The sequence below is a fragment of the Dermochelys coriacea genome, chromosome 11 (genome assembly GCF_009764565.3).
Source record: "Dermochelys coriacea isolate rDerCor1 chromosome 11, rDerCor1.pri.v4, whole genome shotgun sequence".
In the NCBI taxonomy this organism is placed as follows: Eukaryota; Metazoa; Chordata; order Testudines; family Dermochelyidae; genus Dermochelys; species Dermochelys coriacea.
In genome coordinates, this window is record NC_050078.2 from 68,901,942 (window position 1) to 68,923,342 (window position 21,401).

Consider the following 21,401-nt stretch of genomic DNA (forward strand, 5'->3'; position numbering starts at 1 on the left):
GAGTCTATGTCCTTCTTGGACATAGGACCAAGCACAGTGTTGATGTTCAGTAAGTAATAAATCACTATACTGATTTAAGTCAAACAGTTAAGCCAAAATAAAAAGAATTTGGTAATCTTCATTGTCACAGGTTCACATTTTCTTTTGTAGGTGCACAATGTCCAAACCAAAAATAAACTGTGTTGGAAGGAATTTTCAGTTAAGAGTTATAATAGATGCATAATGTCTTAGCCATTTTGTTCTCATTACTTCATTACACAAAAGGAAAACCTGTAGAACAACCAGAGAGTAGAACTGAAATGAATTTACTTAACTTAGTCTAGTAGTCGTTGAAGTATTAACAATAAACCAGAGCTACTGTTGTGTAATTCAAATTTCAGTAATGTGCTGAGGAGATCTTAAGCTCATGGACATAGTACACTCGCACAGAGTCTGATCTCCTGTAACCCATCTCTCTTGAGAAGGCCCTACAGGCTAATGTGTCAGGAGGGTATTATTTCTGGAATAGTGTTAGTGACTCACATAGCTTTTGTTGGTTCATAATGTATATTTTTAAATTATGTATTGCACTCATTTAGGGGATCAATTCAGGAAAGCACTTAAGCACGTGTTTATTGAATAGGGGCCTTAAGAGTTTGAACCTGGTATTGATTCCACTGAAATCAATTGGAGTTTTGCTATTTACTTGAATAGAAGCAGGATCAGGCCTGTAGTAGATAAAGGATTTGTGTATCTTATAACTTTTGGGAGCATAAATATTGCACACACCATCCAAAATCATAGTAATGTAGACCTTGTTATTGCTAAAGTCAAATCATGTTGCTTTAGATTTCATATAATAAGATTAAATTGAATCAAATTCTTGTATGTCTTTCTTTTCTTCTGTAGTTTGGCTTTGCATCCTCGAAAAGACATTGTGGTAACTGCAAGTGATGACCACCTCTGGAAGATGTGGGCCTTTCCTAATGGGAACATCATTATGACAGGCGAAGGCCACACTGATTGGCTTTCTGGCTGCTGCTTCCATCCAAGGTTAGTACAAACAGTACCCTCAACCAGCGCTAATCCCTTCTGGGGAACCGCTTGTTTGCCTTTTCGTCCCTCGGTGGCTTGCTTTGATGACTTTCTATTCTCCATGTAACCCTGTGCTCTCTGCTGAATTTCCAAACATGTAAATAAACGTTCCTTTGGCTTTCACTGTGTTGACTTAAGATTGATTGCTCTGGATATTTTGTACGCCCCAAACTTGGTGCACATGCCGGTGCATCGAACAAATAGTACTGAGCTTTTTAAGTCTAGCTGTGTTCATTCTCTATGTGTCTCTGCACCATGACAAACATTACGTGTTCTTTAGTTGTATAGGACAGTTGACTTCCTTGTATTAATAATTTTTGTGGATCTTTTTTAAAATATTTAAATTTCCCAAAGGAATAGGTGTGTGGGCTTCCCCCAACCCCTTTATAGAAAGTCAAATGATTTTGCAGACAAAGTAATGTTCAGAACAGGAAACAGTCATAAACTACTGAATAGTCCAAAAATATTTAGAGTTAATGGTTATTCTGTAGAAAAATGTAATTTAATTGTACTCTGGAAAACTTAGCTTTTCATCTCCTGAGATTGGAGATGAATGCAGTAAAATGATTTCGCAAAATGATTTATGTTGTAAACCATGGCTTGCAGTTGTAGTTAGAGCTCTTTGTATTTTACATAGTGAATATCTGTTTGACTCCGCAGCCCAAATTTTAACTTAAAGCCTTATTAAGCCTCCAATCTGCATTTTTTTTTCATTGCGAGGCACTATCTTTGCTGTTCTTCAGAAGTAATTTAAAAAAATCTTTTTAATTTCAAAGCTTCTGTTGGCTTCTCATATGTTAATTGAATCTTAAAAAAAATGTAGCAGGAATGCATCCCAATTTGTGAGAGAACTTAAGTATGTGCTTAATTTTCAGCTTGTACCATTTTTTTCAGTGGGACTTGCATATGTGCTTGTGTGCTTTCCTGAAATGGGATATTATTGAGTAAGATGGAAAGTTGCAGACTTGATCCTGCATTTCCTTATGTACCCAAAATTTCCCTTTCCTTAACTGGGAGTTTCAGGTGCACAAGTATTGTAGGTTCGGACCCTAAATATGGTGCCTTTGTTTCAGAATACCCTCCTAATACTTAGAGGCAGTACGGTGTATCAAAGGGGCATCGCTCTGATATTTGAATGAATTAAAAATGTATGTGGGGGAGGCAAGGGAATGGAGGAAGAATGGGAAGTTGGGTCTTCCATTTCCCTAAATACTACAGAAGACTTTTTTTTTTCTTCAATGAATGGCAGCTCAGGTTGCATTGAACATAGGAACCTGCAGTACATTCCATATCAAACTTATAGATAAACAGAACACTGCCATCCTCTCACCTCTTATGAACATAAAACTTCTCCCTGAGAACAGAAAATACAATTAGAAGAGCATGCTATCACTTATAAGGCTGCTGGGCATACTAATCAGATTTTGATAATGAGTTGTTACCATGACACCGATGACTCAGATTCAAAAAAGAAAAAAAAATCTCATTAGTCTTTGACCAGCAGACATTCCTTTCAATAGGCCTCCGAGTTTCTCATTCAATTATTGAAATTTAAAATGAGCGAGGTACATCATTATTCACTTGCAATATGAATTTAGTCTGGTTGAATGCTATATAAAGAGTAAAAGAAATGCTGCTGTTAATGGATGAAATAAATATAATGGGACAGAATACATTTAATCAGTCTTTTTTTTCAGTTTAGGGCTTCTACACATCAGATGTGTTAGATGTGAATTAACAAGATGTAAGTGGAAAGTTCTTGTACATGGTGTCACGATTAAAATGTAGAGATTCATTAGTTTAATTTTTATTTGCATGAATAAATGGTTTATTCACAGAGGGGGTTGAGAGGAAGGGTATTCCTGTAGGTAGGCTACTCAGTGGGGATTCAAAGACCAGGGTTCAATTCCCTATTCATCCACTAACTTCCTGTGTGACTTTAGGCATGTAATTTAATTGCTCTTTGCTTTGGTTCCCCACCTGTAACATGGGGATAATACCTACTTTCTCCACCCTTGTCTGTCTTGTCTATTAAGATTTTAAAGTCTTCAGTAAAGGCACTGTCTCTTATAATAATATTAGACAATGCCTAGCACAATGGGGCCTAACCTGGCTGGTTCTATAATACAAATGAATAATAATCTATCTTTATAAGAGATTAAAAACAAAGCTCTTTTACATTTTTAAAGGCTCAATTCTGTTAAAACTTAGGTTTCCTTTTCATAAGAGGGATTCATAACTAGGATTTCACACTTCATAGTACTTCTTTCCTGACTGTGGATGTTTACAGTCTTAGCAAACATTTTTATAGTTACAGAGAAAACACTTAAAAACCTTATAACATGGGACATAGATGTTATAAGTAAGATTAATACATGCAGCATCCTATAAGTATTTCATAAAGACAAACCACATTCTTATAACTCTAAAATTGATCCACCAAATGCCCAGGAAAGACATACATTCCAGAGAAACAGGGCTGTTCAGCCGCTTCCATAATCACCTAGTCATCTTCAAAGCAGCAGTTTTGATGGGTCAAGGGTTTGAATCCTCCCGCAGAGCTGGTTTTACAGCGGCGTCCATTTGCTCACATCCTCTACCTTTGGAAACTACCTTTCCCATTTCCAACAAGCTTGGAGGCAGATTGTTACAGACGAGTGGGTCATAAAGGCTGTAGCATTGGGCTATAACATCCATTTTATGTCCCTCTCTCCCGTCCACCCCTTTTCCCCGTCTTTCTTCAGAGACCCCTCTCTTGAGCTTTTATTGAGACTAAAAGTGAATTCTCTCCTTTGACTAGGAGCAATAAAGTCAGACCCATCTCTTTACAAGGGCAAAGGGTTTTACTCACAGTATTTGTTTGTCTGAGGAATGGTGGAGGATGAAGACTGATTTTGGAGCTAAGACTTGTAAACAAGTATGTAAAGTCTCAAAAGTTCTGGATGGTGACTCTGTCAGCTATAATTCCTTCACTGGAGAAAGGACATTGATTTTTGTCCCTTTACCTACCAGATGCCTATTTTTCATATAATGGTACACCCAATGCATAGGCAATACCTACGATTCATTATAGGCCAGGATCATTTCCAACAGGCAGTTCTTCCCTTCAGCCTTTTTTTGGCCCCCAACAGAGTTCTTAAAAGTCTTGATGGTGGTGGCTGCTTACCTGCAATGAGAAGTGGTCCTAATCTTCCCATACATCGATGACTGGCTACTCAAGAGCCATTTCTATGAAGCAGTGATATCTTCCATCCAGATGGCTCTGGCTCTGTTCCAGGAGTTGGGTCTGCAGCTGAATGTAGAAAAATCCACATTAACCCTGGTACAGCAAATACAGTTTTTGGGTCATCTTTGCAGTCATTGGCAGCCAGGGCCTACCTTCCCTTAGACAGATTCATACATTGTAATTCTTCTTTGGGCAATTGAGCGGAGACCTTGAACCACAATAAGGAACTGTCTTCAGCTCCTGGGACACATGGAAGCTTGCACCTTCATGACTGATCAGGCCTTCTCTTCTTCCAGGGTTGCCTCAGGACGACTTATTCTCTAGCCAGACCCACCTTGGACAGACAGATGACTTTTCCTTTACAAGTGACAAACTCCATAGACAGGTAGAAAGATCAATTCAACATCTGTGAAGATGTCCCTTTCTGTTGCCCAGCTCCACCATTAACTTTATCAACAGATGCATCACTTTGGGGATGGGAATCTCACCTCAATGCCCTCACAACTCAGGAAGATGGACAACTCAAGAAACCAGTCTCCACATCAATCTGTTGAACTCAGGGCTGTCAGGAATTCCTGCCTCCATTACCTACCCCTCATTGGGGCAAATCAATCAGGATCATGCCATACAAACTATTCTGCATGTTCTATGTCAACAAGCAGTGGGGAGCAAGATTCCCCACCCTGTGCACCGAAGCCATGAAACTATGGAACTGATGCATAGCTCATCAGATTGAAATTTCAGCATTCTACCTCCCAGTTATTCAGAACATCACAACCAATTTTCTCAGCAGATGCATTTCCCAGAACTAGGAACGGAAGCTAAACTCACAAATTCTCCACAGTATATTTTAAAGGTGGGGACTCCCAGAGGTGGATCTCTTTGCCACCACCAGGAACAAATAGTGTCCTCTGTTCTACTCAGGAGGAAATCTAGGCCACCACTCTTTGGGAGATGCCTTTCTCCTACCTTGGATGAAGGGTCCACTCTATGCTTTCCTCCAACACTGCTAATACTAAGGGTGATGAACAAGATTGGACAGGACAGAGTTATCCCTAATAGTACCAATCTGGTGGAGACACTTGCATGCTCCACCTTTGTGTCCAACAGCCATTCAAGCTTCTGACTTTTCCTCATCCTCCCGCTCAGGTCAGGTGCTTCACCCCAATCTAGGGGTTCTCCTTGGGGCCTGGATCCTCAGTGTTCTCAGAGTTAAAATCTTCCTGCTCTATGGAAGTGCAGTTGCTGTTACTGAACAGTAAGAAATGAGTCAACACAAATTACTTACCTGCAGAAATAGAAGAGATTCTTCCTTTGGTGAGATTGCCACTGTCTGGTGCCTGCATCTGTGTCACTCTCAGTCATCCCACATTACCTGTTAGATCAAAATAAATCAGGGTTATCAGTTAGTTCGATTAAGACCCACTTGTCTACAGTATCACCCTTTCATCCTCCAGCAGAAGGGTTCTCCATATTTCCTCACCCTGTGTCATCAAGATTCATTAATGATTTGCGGTATCTCTGCTTCCAGATTAGGGACCCACTCCCACTTGGGACCTCAATTAGTACTTAAATACCTCATGAGACCTCCATTCATACCAATGGAAACCTGCTCTCAGCTCCACTTATCTGTGAAGACTGCCTTTTTAGTAGTTATCGTATTGGCCCACGGGGTTTGGGAAATTGATGGCAGATCTCCCCTTTATTGTGTTCTGCAAGAATAAGGTTTCCTTATGGTGACACCTCAAATTCTTACTTACGATACTATCAGAATTTCATCTTAACCAATCCATTCACCTACTATTCTTCCCCAAACTGCATAGCTCTCTGCAGGAGACCTGTTTCCATGCCTTAGACATTAGAAGGGCATTGGTCAAACAGGTAGAACCAAACAGAATTTCAGAAGTCACCAAGACTGTTTATTTCCATCACAGGTATATCCAAGAAGTCTCTTCTCAGAGACTGTTGAGGTGGATATCTGGGTGTATTATCACTTGTTATTATGCAGCAGTCATTCTTCCCTCCTCTCCCCGAAAGGGTGATAGCATGTTCTACCAGATCATAACCACATCCACAGCATTACTTAAGAACTCACCAGTGTCTGAGATATGTAGGGCCATCACATAGGCTTCAGTATATATATTTTCTAAACATTATGTTTTGATCCATGCTACCAGATCTGATGCAGCACTTGATTCTGCAGTACTATCTTCAGTTCTAGACTCAGCTCTGAAGCTCCCTCATCCCTCTGGGGATTCTGCTTGGAAGTCACCTGAAGACTTCCCAATGGGGATGCTACCTGAAGAAAAAGAGGTTACTCACCTTGTGTAGTAACTGCAGTTCTTAGAGATGTGTCCGCCTACAGGTGCTCCACTACCCACTCTCCTTCCCCTCTGCTTTAGACTGTTTTCTATGGGATGTTCAGGTGGAGAAGAAACTAAGGGTGGTTTGCCCATGCATCCCTATATAACCTTGGTTTCCAGCACAAGGAGGCATAGGGAGCCATGTGCAGGCCAAAAGGACACTGCTAATGGAAAATCTCCAATCAAGGCACATGCATACCTGAAGGGGAACACTCATAGGAATATGAATCTTAAAGAACCACAGTTATTGCACAAGGTGAGTAACCTTTTCCTCTAGATCTTTACACAGTTGTACTAGGAAAACTACAAACATTTTTTTAAAAGCCTTTGGTCTATTGCTATTGTATTATTTCTGTATGTCAACATGTCATTGGCTTGCTTAATTCTTTTCTGAAATTTGTATTTTTTCTATGAAATTTCATTTTAGGGCTGAGCATAAGGATTTTTCTACTAACCACAATTTATAGTTGGCCATTAGTTGCCTGGGACAGTAATGGCGAGATTGTCTTTCACAAAAGCCCTTCAAAACAAAGCCAAAAAATCCACTATGAAATTTAAGAGTCGTAGAGAATTTGCCCCAAGGGCCAGATTCAATAAAAGCTTCATCTGGTGTCTCAGCAACGCCATGCAAGCTCTAAACTGTAATTGAAATTAATAGAACACTTTCCTTTGTATTCACCTAAAATCCCATTCAGCATCAGAATACTATGGGAAAAATTATGGGGCTTAAAAATATTTACTAACCATATTGCTGAGTTCCTATGGCAATTTTATATTTTATGGCAGACACTGAGAATGCTTGCTTAGTATTATTCCCTACAGAAATCTTGGAAATTGCTGCCTTTCAACTTACAGCTAATGTAACCTTGAACAGAATCTGTTCTGACCTTTAAATTGTCTTTCATAAAGCAAAGTTGCACAGTCCTCTGGTACAGATTTTCACCCGTCTTAAATATCTGGAAAGGGAAAGAAATGGAACAGTCTCTACACAAGTGAAAAAACAGAACATAGCTTATTGATAGAGCAGTGTGGGGAAAAAATAATCATTCCGAGTTGACCAGAAACAACAAAAAAATCATTTTTTTCACTGACCCAACCAAAAAAAAAAAGAAGAAAAATTTGTTTTGGATTGAATAAAATGTTTCAATTTTTTCATCATTTTTTTCAACTGGCAAAATTCGGCAAATTTGGAAAATATTTTCGTTGACCTGCATCTTCAGGTTTTGGTGAAAAAAATTTATGACCAAAAATTTTCATCCAGCTCTACTTATTGACCAAAACTTGGATGCAAAATAGAATTGAATTTTCTTTCCAGTACTAATCTAAATCAAACTACTATTTGACTTTGAAGCCAGCTTGACTGAAGCTGTATTCTTATTAACTGGGTAATAATTTCACTGATAACAATCTCATATTTAAAATAATTTCCTTGGAAAATGAGATATAATGACAAACCTATTTTGATCACCACATCATTTCATGTGCACAATAAATATCCATATATGATAACAACCATACTGACTGACAAACTAGGGGCTTCCAGAACTAAAACCATGAATCACTGCAGCTTGAGCTAAATAGCCAGACTTCATAGGTGGGGAGCTGTAGCAGATTCAGATCCTCTGTGGATCATGACAAGGGTGATGTGTGTATTTGCAAGATAAACATTTGCATAGACCCAGCCTTTCCCTCCCCATACTGGGAAGTGCTCTTGAACACAGTTGCTAAGTGGGAGGGCACTGTGATTGGATCTCATACTACTACAGACTTAGTGCTCAGTTCTGCTCCTAGATCTGCTCCGAGGATCTTGATCCTGACTGTGATCTCACCATCTACATGGAACTCTCAGGACAATACATAGCGGGAGAACAGAGTGTCTGTGTTGTGATCCCCTGTGCAAATCTGAGAGTAGAGTTTGGCCTTGTGCTTTTTTTAAAAAAATGAAAGGAAAACTTCAGTCAGGTCAATCATCGGCAGAGCACTGCAGCTGGAGGGAAGGAAGAAAGAGATGCTTTGTTTTTGAAGTTCAGGTGACAAGTGGTCAAACTGCAAAGGGAATCACTCTGTCTTCTTCTGCTTCACTTTGAAGGTGAAAGAGCTTCTTTCAGGATTCGTTTTTTATTTAAATCACTTAAGGCTAAATGCTGGCTCATCCTGTGGTTGTATGCGAGGGGTGTTGAGAGAAGGGGCACTTCCTTCCACAGCCATCCACAGAGGTCTCATGCAGAACACCGACATTAGAAATCACATCTGATGTCTCTGGATGTCCCCACAGTTTGGGGTTGTAGGCAAGGTCCCATGTCCCTCCACCCCTGATAGCAGCCTCCAAAATGAGCTGATGGAACTCATGCTGCACCTTTGACCAGCACATGCAAGGAAGGCCATGTAGTCCCCTAGCACTCTCTGAAGCACTCTGCCTAAATCCTCCCCAGAACATCTCTCTTCAGCTCCACGCTCCTCACTGGAGCAGTGAGGAATGGGTACAACTGGGTTATAAGCTTGTGTGCATTCAGCTCTAGATTTAGCTGTTTAGAAACTGACCCAGATTCACCACAGGATCTAGTCTGGCAGAGACCCCTGATGATGGGGAAAAAAACTGCAGCTTCTTCTCTACCTGTGGGATCCTAGGGAGTCAGCACAGCTTCCGGAGAGTGACCCCAATCATGGTGACCAGAGAATGTGTGGATTCAGTCTATCACTTTAGCTTCAACAAGAGAGGCTCCTTAAAACTTAGAGCTGCTCTCCTTTTATCCCTGGTGTACACCAAAAGAGAGCGTGAGTCATTGCATCAGCGTCTGCTCTCCCTATGGGTGAAATTCTCCCTGTGGCACAGAAGTCCAGACTGGTGCAGGGAGACGTAATTTCCATCTACCTACAGCCCCTTTGGAGTATCTCATGTATGTCTACATTGCAGTTAGGAGTGTGATTGCCACTCATGTGGACACACTCAAGCTAGCTTTAATTGAGCTAGCTTGGGTAACAGATCAGTGAAGCTGCTGCAGCATGGGCTTCAGTGTGGCTCTGCAAGACTGCCTGGAACCCTGGGTAATTATTCGGGTGGCTAGCCCATGATGAAGCCTGTGCTGCCATAGCTTTGCTGCTCCAATACCCAAGCTAGCTAGATTAAAGCTAGCTCAGAGATGTCTACAGAAGCTGCAGTTACACCCCATGATTGCAATGCAGACATCACATCAGCCACTGTACTTAAAACTGAAAGTGGCTTTACAGTCGGCAGTGTTAATGAGCAGCGTGGGGTTCATGGTGGGGAAAAGGAGCTGTTTTAAAATTCTCCCCAGTGCCCTTCTACACTTTTAACAGCACTTTACAGTTCTAAAGCCAATTTGCTTTCTCACATTCTGTTGCAAGATATAAATGTTGTGTAGTAAAGCTCTATGAGGAGTCGGACTTGGCTTAACCTAGAGCACTGAACATCTCTCAACTGAGCTTTAGCAGTATGAAGTGAAAGGGGAAAGGGACTGATGGGCCACAAACTGCTCAGGAAGAGGCTCCAGTGTTCCCAAAACATGTAGACTAGGAGGAGGAGGAAGGACACCTTAAGGTTAGGCAAAAATCATTTACAAATAATTGTATTCAAAAATAGTGGAGGAATATTGTTGTACTAGTTTAACTTATCCTTTTGCTTTAAAAACTGTTTTAAAAAAGAGGTTTTTGTAAAATAATAAAATAACCGAAAGAACCATACTTCAGGGCATGTATATTTTATTGGTCTATTAATACTAGCCTTGGGTGGTTAAAACTGCAAACCACACAAGGTTCCCGAGGTGTATGTTAATGGACCAATAAAACTCACCATGGAGTGTCTTAATGCTATATTATTTACTCTCCACATATGCTAGCATAATGTTCAATGACATTAATATAGTATTGAATATTAATAAAGTACCTTCTTTTCGGAACATATTTTTTAGACTTTCTCATGTAAAACAGGGATTGAGCCTATGAAACAACATGAACTTCTTACTTCAGATCCTCTGAATCTGAGTAGTAATTTGGATTCATTCTCAAACCTTTGTGCTGCAAATCATGGGCTCATGAACTGGTAGTATTCTGTTGAACTGGGACAGAAGAATTGCCAATATCTTCTTATTATTTCTACTATCTCAGCATCACATTTATGAATTCTAAACAAATAATATCAATATTATTAATATTATATGATGAGCACTAACAATGTACTCGGCAGTATAGACAATAGCATTTGAAGAGAGACATTTTATATATGAAAATGCCCTATTTTCTCACTGAACTTGAGTAATCCACATATGTATTTGTCAAGCCATTTGGTGTTCATAAAAATGTACATCACTAACAATTATTGAGAAAAGTTAAAAATCAAAATGTCTATATCTGCACATTTATTATGGCAAGAACACACCACAAGTACTTCATAACCAAGTTCTTGGGTCTCCTTCCAGTATACCTTCCAGAGCGCTACCAGGTGAAAGGCTTTGTAAGCTTTTTGAATCAGGAACCGCCATTTTCTGTTTGTTTGTACAGCACCTAGAACAATAGGGCCTAACCTGGTAGACTCTAAGCTTTTTCGCATTATAATGTTTAAAAATATTTTTTTGAATCTTTTTCTTTTGAGCACCTCAGAACATCCAAGTTTCTCACTAACTATGGGCCAAATAGCCTGCTAGGTAAAGCGACTGTGTTTGAGTGTAAAAACTGAGCTTCCTACTGAGCCTGAAGTCTGAAGAAAATGGTAATTCATGGATGGCTAACAGATTAAAATAAAACAAAAAATCTCTATCTACTCGTGTGCAAAATCTTATTTTCTGGGAAGACAAACAATTTTATTTCAGTGTGAGTCATTTGGCAAGATTTATCACTAACTTTTTTCTGAAGCCACCTCCGAGTGCTTCAATTTGAGCATTCTCAAGAGAATTCTCCTTTTATTTTTTTATTTTTTTTGTAAGTGTTGGTGAAAAAAAATCATGGCTATCTTCCTGTCAAAGGAAGGGGCGATCATCTGTCTCCTGGGTAGTTCATGGAATTTATAGCTATAATGTCATCTCTGAGGAGCTGTATAGCCTTTCTCTAGCTAGTCTTATGGTCCAAAGTTCTATGTTCATGTGTAATCTGGTCTAAATGGTTCCCCCAAGATGAATTGGAGGCATTGATATATATCTTCAGAGAAGTGGCAAAAAAGCAAAAAGAAAAGGAGTACTTGTGGCACCTTAGAGACTAACAAATTTATTTGAGCATAAGCTTTCGTGAGCTACAGCTCACTTCATCGGATGCATTCAGTGGAAAATACAGTGGGGAGATTTATATACACAGAGAACATGAAACAATGGGTGTTACCATACACACTGTAAGGAGAGTGTTCACTTAAGATGAGCTATTACCAGCAGGAGAGCGGGGAGGAGGGGAAGAAAACCTTTTGTAGTGATAATCAAGGTGGGCCATTTCCAGCAGTTGACAAGAACGTCTGAGGAACAGTGGGGGGGAGGGAATAAACATGAGGAAATAGCTTTACTTTATGTAATGACCCATCCACTCCCAGTCTCTATTCAAGCCTAAGTTAATTTATCCAGTTTGCAAACTAATTCAAATTCAGCAGTCTCTCGTTGGAGTCTGTTTTTGAAGTTTTTTTGAATAGCCACTCTTAGGGCTGTAATCGAGTGACCAGAGAGATTAAAGTGTTCTCCGACTAGTTTTTAATGTTATAATTCTTGATGTCAGAAAGTTGGAAGAGGACATTTGGGAGAAATGCTCAACAGAAGAAGGCTAACAGGTTGTATGAAGGAGACAAAGAACTTTGCTGAGGCTGTGTAACCATGGTCAATCATGAGAATTAGCCAAGAGCAAAAAGGTTTAAAACAGAGCCTACTCTGATATGTGGAGTCACCCTCATTAATCTTAGAACCTGTGATTTAAATATATGATTTCCTCATGGTCTAAATCTACTAAATCTTAGCTAACTCTATTGCTAACTACACTGGGAATTTACAAGGAAAGCTGAAAGAGAGAAAGGGTTGTTAAGAAGAAATGAGTGGCTACAAATGTTAGGGAAGGTAAAAGTGACAAAAGAGTTGTTGGCCATTGTTGTGACGTCAGGATCAAGGATGAAAAGAAGTGATTAAATATAGTCAAAGTCGGTTTTTCTTAAAGCACAGGATATTAGAAACAAAGAAGAATGAGAGAAATAAAAAGAAAAGAGGAAGCATAAAATCAGTAGCAAAGAGTGGAGAACATGTGAAAGTAGACATTAATGTATTGCAATTTTATATTTAAAATAGTATGATCATTTCCCATAGTCAGCCACAGAAAAATTGAAAAGGAAACCTGAGTTGGTGGAAGAAGGACCAAGGATTATGAATACCATCTGTAAATTATTATTATTTATTATTTTTGTCAACATAGTGCCTCGCAGTCCTAATCATGGACCAGGAGCATATTGTGCTAGGTGCAGTACAAATAGAGAACAAAAAAGACAGTCCTGAACCAAAGAGTTTATGATCTAAATAAAAGGCAAGGGCAAACAGATGGATACAGACATATGGATGGGGATTACAAGGAAACAATTAAACAATATTGGTCAGCATGATAGGGTGTGGCTTAACCATTGTCAAATTTTTGAGGACAAGGATGCAGCTGATTTGATTATCAAGGCGCATTAAAAACAGAGATCAATGCTCACCCCTCCATTCCCCATGTCTCAAACTGTAGACTCCCTATAGATTGTACCAGCTAGCAGGGATCTAATACTGGTATATGCAGCCACATCAAACCATTATCAAGCGATAATGCCCTCATACATCAGTGTTTGGTGAGAAACGGCGACTGGGCGCACAGAGAGTCAAACACTCTATCAATCTGATTCCAAAATATTCAGGCTGTTTTCTATTTGGTTGCATATAACAACTATTTTTTCCGTAATAATAAGCATAACTAGTGAGTAGTGAAACAAAAACAAAGGAAAGTAATTTGATGAAAAATTGACAGTGACTAAGGTTCTTTAGTCAGGGTGTCAATATTATTGAAAAAGCTACACTGACAGCAAATATGTTCCTCCCTAACACTTCAATAATTTCTAATATCAGTCTTATATGGCGTGTTTCACTGGCGAATACAGCAAGCAACTGATGAATTATCCTGCTGTTGTATCTTTTCTCTTGTTTAATAGGTGGACTTAATCTTAGAATATTCAGTGTTGTTGAGGCTGTAGTCCCAGGATACTGGAGAGACCAGGTAGGGGAGGTAATATCTTTTGTTGGACCAATAAAATATTACCTCACTCACCTCATCTCTTTAAGCATAGAGTATCATTTGCACTGAGAGTATTCTCTGAAGCTAGAAAGGTTTGCAGGTCAAGCAGACACTCAAAATCCTGACTCCAGGATCTGCTACATGCCTTTATAAAGTAATGTTTCTTAGCTCGGGTTAAACAAAACAGCATTCATCTGTATTTGATGGTCTTGTTAATTTCAGCGGAGACCTTGGCATGCTGTTTTAGAGGTCTTGGAAAATTCTGTTGATATGGAGACAAGCAGAGGCGTTTATAAATCGTAGAGAATAAATAAATCTTAGAGAATATTATTGGGTTTTATCTAGACAATAGAACATGCTGCTTTGAAAGGCTCCACTTAGCATCGACCAGGTCAAAAATCATGCCTAAAGTAGTGCCATATTTTTTTTTAATGTCAACCTACTCAGGTCAAAAGTTTTGACTCATCAAAATGTTTATCCCTGTGGAGGATGGAAGAGGCTGAGAATTTAAGTAGCCCCGTGACCTAGTTTCAGTATCATCCACACTCTTGGGTTTTGCTATGGAAAAGCTTCTCTCTGCCAACCACTGCTGAAAGTGCAAAGTACTGCTAGGGACACCAGGGTCAGAGAGCAAGGGGCTGAAAGAAAAGGGAGAATTATGATAACAAGTAAGGGCCAGATTGTGTGTGGCCAATGCACATCTAGGTAGGGGTCAGCAAGAACCCTCCCCATTCCTCATTTCCTACTACCACAGGGGAGGGGGGTTCCTAATAGAAATTCCAGTGCCCTAGGGTGGTGTTGGCTCTGTTCCCTCCTCTCAGGCAAACAAGGCCAGCCTCAGGGGTGGGCCACCCAGGGGACCGCCCAGGGGCGCCATAGTCAAGGTGATGCTGCGCAGAGGTGTGTGCTGCCAGGGTAGAGTCAGAAACAGCTCCCAGCTAGCAGGGGAACACTGCATAGGGGGAGGAGAGGCACCCAGATTTCTCTCTGCTTCCTCCCAGCAGATAGGGTTGCCAACTTTATACTCACACAAAACCAAACACCCTTCCTCCGCCCCTCCTCCAAGGCCTTCTGACCTCCACCCTGGGCTGGCTCAGGGGGTTCGAGTGTGCAAGGGAGTGTGGGCTCTGGAGTGGGGCTAGGGATGAGGGGTTTGAGGTGTGGGAGGGGGCTCCGGGCTGGGGCAGGAGGGTGAGGTGCGGGTGGGGGGTGAGGGCTCTGGCTGGGGCTGCAGGCTCTGGGGTGGAGCTGGAGATGAGGGGTTTGGGATGTAGGAGGGTGTTTTGGGCTGAGACCAAGGGGTTTGGAGGGTGGGAGGGGGATCAGGGCTGGAGCAGGAGGTTAGGACATGGGGGATGGAGGGTTGCAGGCTCCGGGCGGCAATTACCTCAGGCAGCTCCCTGAAGGAGTGGCATGCCCCCCGCCCCCGGCTCCTACGTCTAGGCGTAGCCAGGCAGCTCTGCGTGCTGCCCCATCTGCAGGCATCTCCCCCACAGCTCCCATTGGCCAGGAACTGCAGAGCTGGCGCTTGGGGCGGAAGCAGTGTGTGGAACCCCCTGGCTGCCCCTACACATAGGAGCCAGATGGGGAACATATCACTGCTTCCATGAGCCATGCAGAGCCAAGGCAGGCAGGGAGGTTGCCTTATCCCCGCTGCACCGCCAATCAGACTTTTAATGGCCCTGTCAGTGGTGCTGACTGGAGCTGCCAGGCTCCCTTTTCAACCAGGCATTCCGGTCAAAAACTGGACACCTGGCAACCCTACCAGTGGAGGAACATTGGTGGTGGTGTGGGGGCAATGCACAGATAGGGAGGGAGTGCAGGGGTTAGGGGCAAAGGCGGGGAGCCTAGGGAGCCCATGCGGGCCAGGAGCAAATGGGGGGCATCCATGAGTGCCAGTGCCCACAGGAGCCAGGGGCACCAAAATACAAGTTCACCCAGGGCACCATTTTCCTAAAGTCGGCCCTGCTGACAATGGGAGGAGTGGCCAATCTCTGCAGTTGGAGTGCAGAGAGCTCAGGGACTGCTGCTGTAAATGGTCCCTACATAACCGCTCACAGTGTGGGGAGAAGAAAAGGAGACTAACAAATTTATTTGAGCATAAGCTTTCGTGAGCTACAGCTCACTTCATCGGAGAGTTTCTGGCTGGAGCGTCCATGCTAAGTAGTGCAGCTCCACACCCCTGCCCACACAGGGAAAAAGCTACAACCTCATTCTGAAGTATTAATGTAAGAGAGATGTATGGCTCATATTCACAGCAGGGTCTGTTAAATAGCAGCGGGATTGGATCATTCGGTTTTTTGGCTTTAGGTAAGATGGAGGCATTAAAACCTGATTCAGATTTCACTGCAGAAACACATACCTTATTTATCCCTGTTAAAAATATTATTGATATGGAAACACAATAGGTCTAATATATTCATTAGGACTCTTAAGTTTGTATTTTTACTGTAAAGCCAAATTGATTTCATTCATTTATGGAAGGCTTTGATAGACGCAGAACTCAACAAAGCCTTCTTTTATCAGACTAGATATTAAATATAACAGTAACTTGAACCTTTTTTGGGAGATGGCATGATTACTTTTGAGCCACATAACAGGCTTTGCAAAAACACATTAGACTTGGCAAACTAGATACATGTCAAGAGGCTTTTGAAAATGGTCATAGCACCGAACGTATCCTCCCAAAAAGCTATTTTTTCTCCAAGAAAAAATTGTTTTCAAAAGCCTTTCAGACTGAATGTTTTTTAGCTGCAGAGAGGTGTAACCTACGCACCCATTGACACTGCATTCTGGGTATAACAAAACCTGTATTTGGAATGTAACATTGTTTATTTTGTCCATTTTCAAAATTCAAGAATAAATAATTGGTAAATGCACAGTGCGCAGAAAATCTAACCAGTGCTTATTGTACAACAAGATATAGAAAGAAACAAACTTCATGTAACAGAATCTTTCTTCAGATCAAGAAACCCCACTCCTTTTACTTCACAAACCTGTCTTGAGTGGGTGGATGTTAAATTCCCTTTGGGATTCTCAATCTCATTAATTTTTATCAATAAAACGGCCTTTTCCTGGACAAAGGAATAAATCACATATAAATGAAATATGACAGATTACACCAGAAGCTGAGCTTTTACTTAGACTAATCCAATATCTTTGGCCAAATGTCTCAATGTCAAAAGCTTTATAAGTATTCTGCAGGATCAGCCTGGCAAAGAGAAATCAATAACTAGGTAATGGATTTGATTAAAAAGTTTATTTTTTTCCTCTTTCCAGCCATCCCCACAAGCCAAATGTTCCTACCCATACTAATCTGCTGCTGATATACATAGCTGTTGGTTAGCCACTCTGCTTTTCCTGTGTGTGTGTGTGCTCTTATACATATGTGTATTTCACATGCGTGTGTTCTTTGACACATCTCGGATATCAATTAAAGTATCTGGGTCCATTTTTGAAAATGGCATATGTACAGCTAAATGGCCTAATTTAATTTTTAAATTTAATTTAATTTAAAAATCTAATTTTTCTTTAGATTGATTCACCCTAAAATGCACCATTGCAGACTACAGTATGTCAGTGGTTGTTTTTACTATAACAGGCTATACGTAGGTTTCAGAGTAGCAGCCGTGTTAGTCTGTATTCGCAAAAAGAAAAGGAGGACTTGTGGCACCTTAGAGACTAACAAATTTATTTGAGCATAAGCTTTTGTGAGCTATAGCTTACTTCATCGGATATACATAGTGAATGACCTCAGAGTCAAAAAATCATGGAAATGTATGGCTGGAAGGGAACTTGACCTCTAGTTAGTACTGGCCTCTTAAAAAGTAGGTTAATATCTATATAATAAGTTTCCAGGATTGTCACTCTGAAGTCTAGAATGTCTGTTGAGTGAGTGTGAGGTGACTGAAACAGCTACAAGCGTGGGGGGCAGTTCTACTGTTTAGAATATCACAGGTTGAATCATCCCTGGATTTTGCAATCTGTTATTCAGTTTTGAGCCATTTTGACTTTACAAATTACTCCTGCTTGTGGTGTACAGCTACAATAAAAGCACATCTACACTACAGGCGTAGGCATAAAACTTCCTATGTCAATGAAAGGGGGTTTTCTATCTATGTAGGTAAAGGTGAGCAGCAGTAGCTAAGCTGAAGAAAGTTTTCTTCCATTGATCCAGCAGCATCTACATCAGGAGTTAGGTTCGCATAACTACGTTTCTCCGGGGTATGAATTTTTCACATCCCGAGCAACGTAGATAGGTCACTTTAAATTTTAAGCATAGACCAGGCTAAGGCATGTATGCATGACAAGTGTCCAACGCCATTTTAATATCAGGGACAACTCAATCAATCATCAACCTTACTCTAAACCTAATTTGCGTACAACAGTTTCATTGGTTGTATGAGGGAGACTGCACAGATGGTTGAGAGCTGGCCCAACAATTCTTCACAACTATCCACAAAACCACCATGCACAATAAACCTAAATATCACTCAGAAGCCTAGGATGTCTCTTGAGTCAGTGTGAACCAATGGAGCATTATTGAGAGCTCTTTTTGTTTAGAATATCCTCAGGTTCAATCATCATTGGGATATGCAGTCTGCTACCATTAAATGTTTAAGTTCTCAGCCATTTTTGGCTTGCTTTTTTTTTAAACAAGGTCTTTAGGAATTAGACTCTGATCCCCTGCCTGGGGCTGAAGCTCTGGAGCTTCAGCTTTGCCCCTCCTGCCCAGAGAGGTGAGGCTCAAGCTTTGCCCCCCTGCACATCCCTCACCTGGGGCTCAGACAGGCTCAGGCTTCGGTCCCCCTGCTGGGGTCGTGAAGTAATTTTTGTTGTCGGAACAGGGTCATGGTGCAATGAAGTTTGAGAACCCCTGCACTAGCTAGATCAAAGCTAGCTCGGGTATATCTACACATGCTGCAGTCAAACCTCCGATTGCGGTGTTCAAAAAGTCTGGTGTAAACAAGACAGCTCATACTTTAAAACATGCCCCATTTGTTTAGTTAACGCCTAGGGAGCAGCTTATTATCAATGGTCTGCTTTATCAAAAACAGATTCCTCTTAAACAATACTCACTGCCTTTGTTGGTGAACATGCCCTAAATCAGCGGTTCTGAAACTGTGGGCCGTGACCCCAAATGGGGTTGCACCATCAGCATATGGGGTCACGGCGATCCCTAGTGTTCGAAGGATGTTATTTAGCTCTGCATGGCCTGACCTCACATGTACGGTGCCTACAAAGTCACAATGCATGAAGGACACCATTCTGCTTTGCAAAATGCCATCCTGCACAGCATGACCTCACATGTGCAAGGTCATGGTGTGAGGAGGACACCATTTTGCTCTTCAAAATAGTGTTCTCCAGGCTGTCCAGGCATTTGGGAGGAAATATTTCATTAAAATGGGGTTGTGCCAACCAAAAATTTGGGACATCCTGTCCTAAGTATACACCCTAGCCTAGACCCATGAGTAACATGAGAAAGACAGACCTGGCGCTGAAAATAAAAAGCGCCATACAACTTTATTTTTATCTTTTAAACAAATCCCTTAGTTATAAAATTGTCCTTGGAAAACTGCTTAAAATAGAAATACTTTTCAGGACAAAATACAAATTGCAATAGATTTTTCTTAGATTAGGAAACTTAAAAGTCTATCATTATATTGATTTTCAAAGCAAACAATCAGCAGTTCCATACTATAATTACTGAATGGGCTTCACTTTTCATCAGGAAGGACAATTCTTTAATGCAAAAATGATCTTTGGTTTCTATGCCCCAGTTGGTGAAATTATTGACCACCCTAAATTAGAGTGATTCACTGATATGATCTTCACTGCAATAATTTAGCAAACTGCAAGAGAGATGAATGCTGATGACTGTTCAGGAAAGTCAAAGGCAGAAAACTAGCTGACCGGGAATAAGCAATCACTCTTTTGAACAATTCAAATGTACATGTCAAATATTTCCAAGAAGGAATTGTATTAAAATAAAATGCTGCCCTTTGAAACTTCTGTGAAGTTAGCTACTTGGGTGACTTTGCATATTTATTTTCAGAAAGTTGTAATTGAAACCTATTGAAATTTGTGTGTGGACACTAATACATTCTGGTACTTGGTAAGTGCCCTTTGCATATTAAAAAGATTGTACTGCCGTTTGTCTTTATCTGAAATGTGTCAGAAACAGTTTGTGGATTGGCTTGTTAAGTGTGTTGTGTTGGGCAACATACTCATGATTGAGATAAGAGGAAATTTTGGTTCATTTGGAGCTGGAAAAAAGAGTTATTTGGTATCTGGATATATTAATTTAAATAAGAAAAAATGGCTTCCAATAATGTTTAAGTTGAGGTAGAAACTGAAAAAAATCAATACATTTGGGTTTGAGGAGGAGAAGAATGTTATAAATTTGGGATGAGGTGTTGGTCTTAATTTGAATTTCCTACATTTTTGCTGCTTTTTTCTGTATTCTACTAAGCAACTGGAATTCTAATAACTGAAATATATGGTAGGTTTCTTTAGACATCAGTATATTTGCAGTTTGCTGAATGTGTTAGTTCCCTTTTGTGTGTCTGTGGGAGTTAACTGGAGATCCCATTAATTCCTGCAGAAAAGACATACACCCTGTGAAATTTAATTCACACATGCCAGAGAATGGTACACTAAGCACATTCCAATTGGCAATGAAACTCCCAAGATAGTTATTTTGATATTTACCTCACGGAGTGGAAGAGCTTTTCCTGCAGTCTGGATGTGATGGAAGTAAAGTCTAATCTAGAGGAGACTGTTTTATTTAATCTAAAAATTGTAATGTACAAAAAGAGGAGAGGATAGTGTCCAAGGGGGACTACTGTTATGTTCACAGCATCCCACAGAGAAGTTAGATAAAAAATCAGATGCACTTACTGGAAGTTTGCAACGTAACACTATTTTCATGCTTAGAATCCAAGATGATAACATAGTAACCAAAGCAGAAAAAAAAAAAGCTGGCTGTTCCCTAAGACATCACTCACTCGACCTTGTTCTAGGTTCTTTCCAGAGTGACTCTGTTGGACTCTTTTCCTTAAAACCCCTGAGCATGCAAACAGCACCAGAAAACCCCTTACAATTTAAAGTGACAGTTTATAGTTCCAACAGAGTTTTTAGATACACCACAACCACCTTCAAAATATCCTTCAGTCCTATGAGCTATCTAGAATTATGACTTAGCCCCTGGAAATGTATACATTTAAAAGGAGGGTAGTATGGTAGAATGAAACTCTAGTGTATTTTACTCACTAGCGGAAAATAGCTATCAAATTTTGTGACTAGCTGAGGATTACGGTTCACTTGCAAAGCACTGAACATTTACATTATCATCACTATGTATTTACCTATTTTTTAAGAAGTCTATTTCTGATTTGTCAGCATATCAACTTAATTCTATTCCATTTAGGAAATACACATTGGATAAAATGCCTTCTTTTTACCCAGTAGATTTTAAGTGACTGTATGATCGCTCGAGCAAC

The 21,401-nt window shown here is 40.5% G+C and overlaps 1 protein-coding gene across 5 annotated transcripts in view; it reads left to right on the forward strand.

The window, feature by feature from the left end:
• SPAG16 (sperm associated antigen 16) overlaps positions 1–21,401 on the forward strand; it is a 723,462-nt gene that overhangs the window by 395,032 nt on the left and 307,029 nt on the right. For all 5 annotated transcript variants that reach the window (XM_043505701.1, XM_043505700.1, XM_038422547.2 and 2 more), the window contains one exon: positions 889–1,032. In XM_043505701.1, coding sequence (XP_043361636.1) covers positions 889–1,032 — 144 coding nt within the window. The remainder of the gene's footprint in view (positions 1–888; positions 1,033–21,401) is intronic.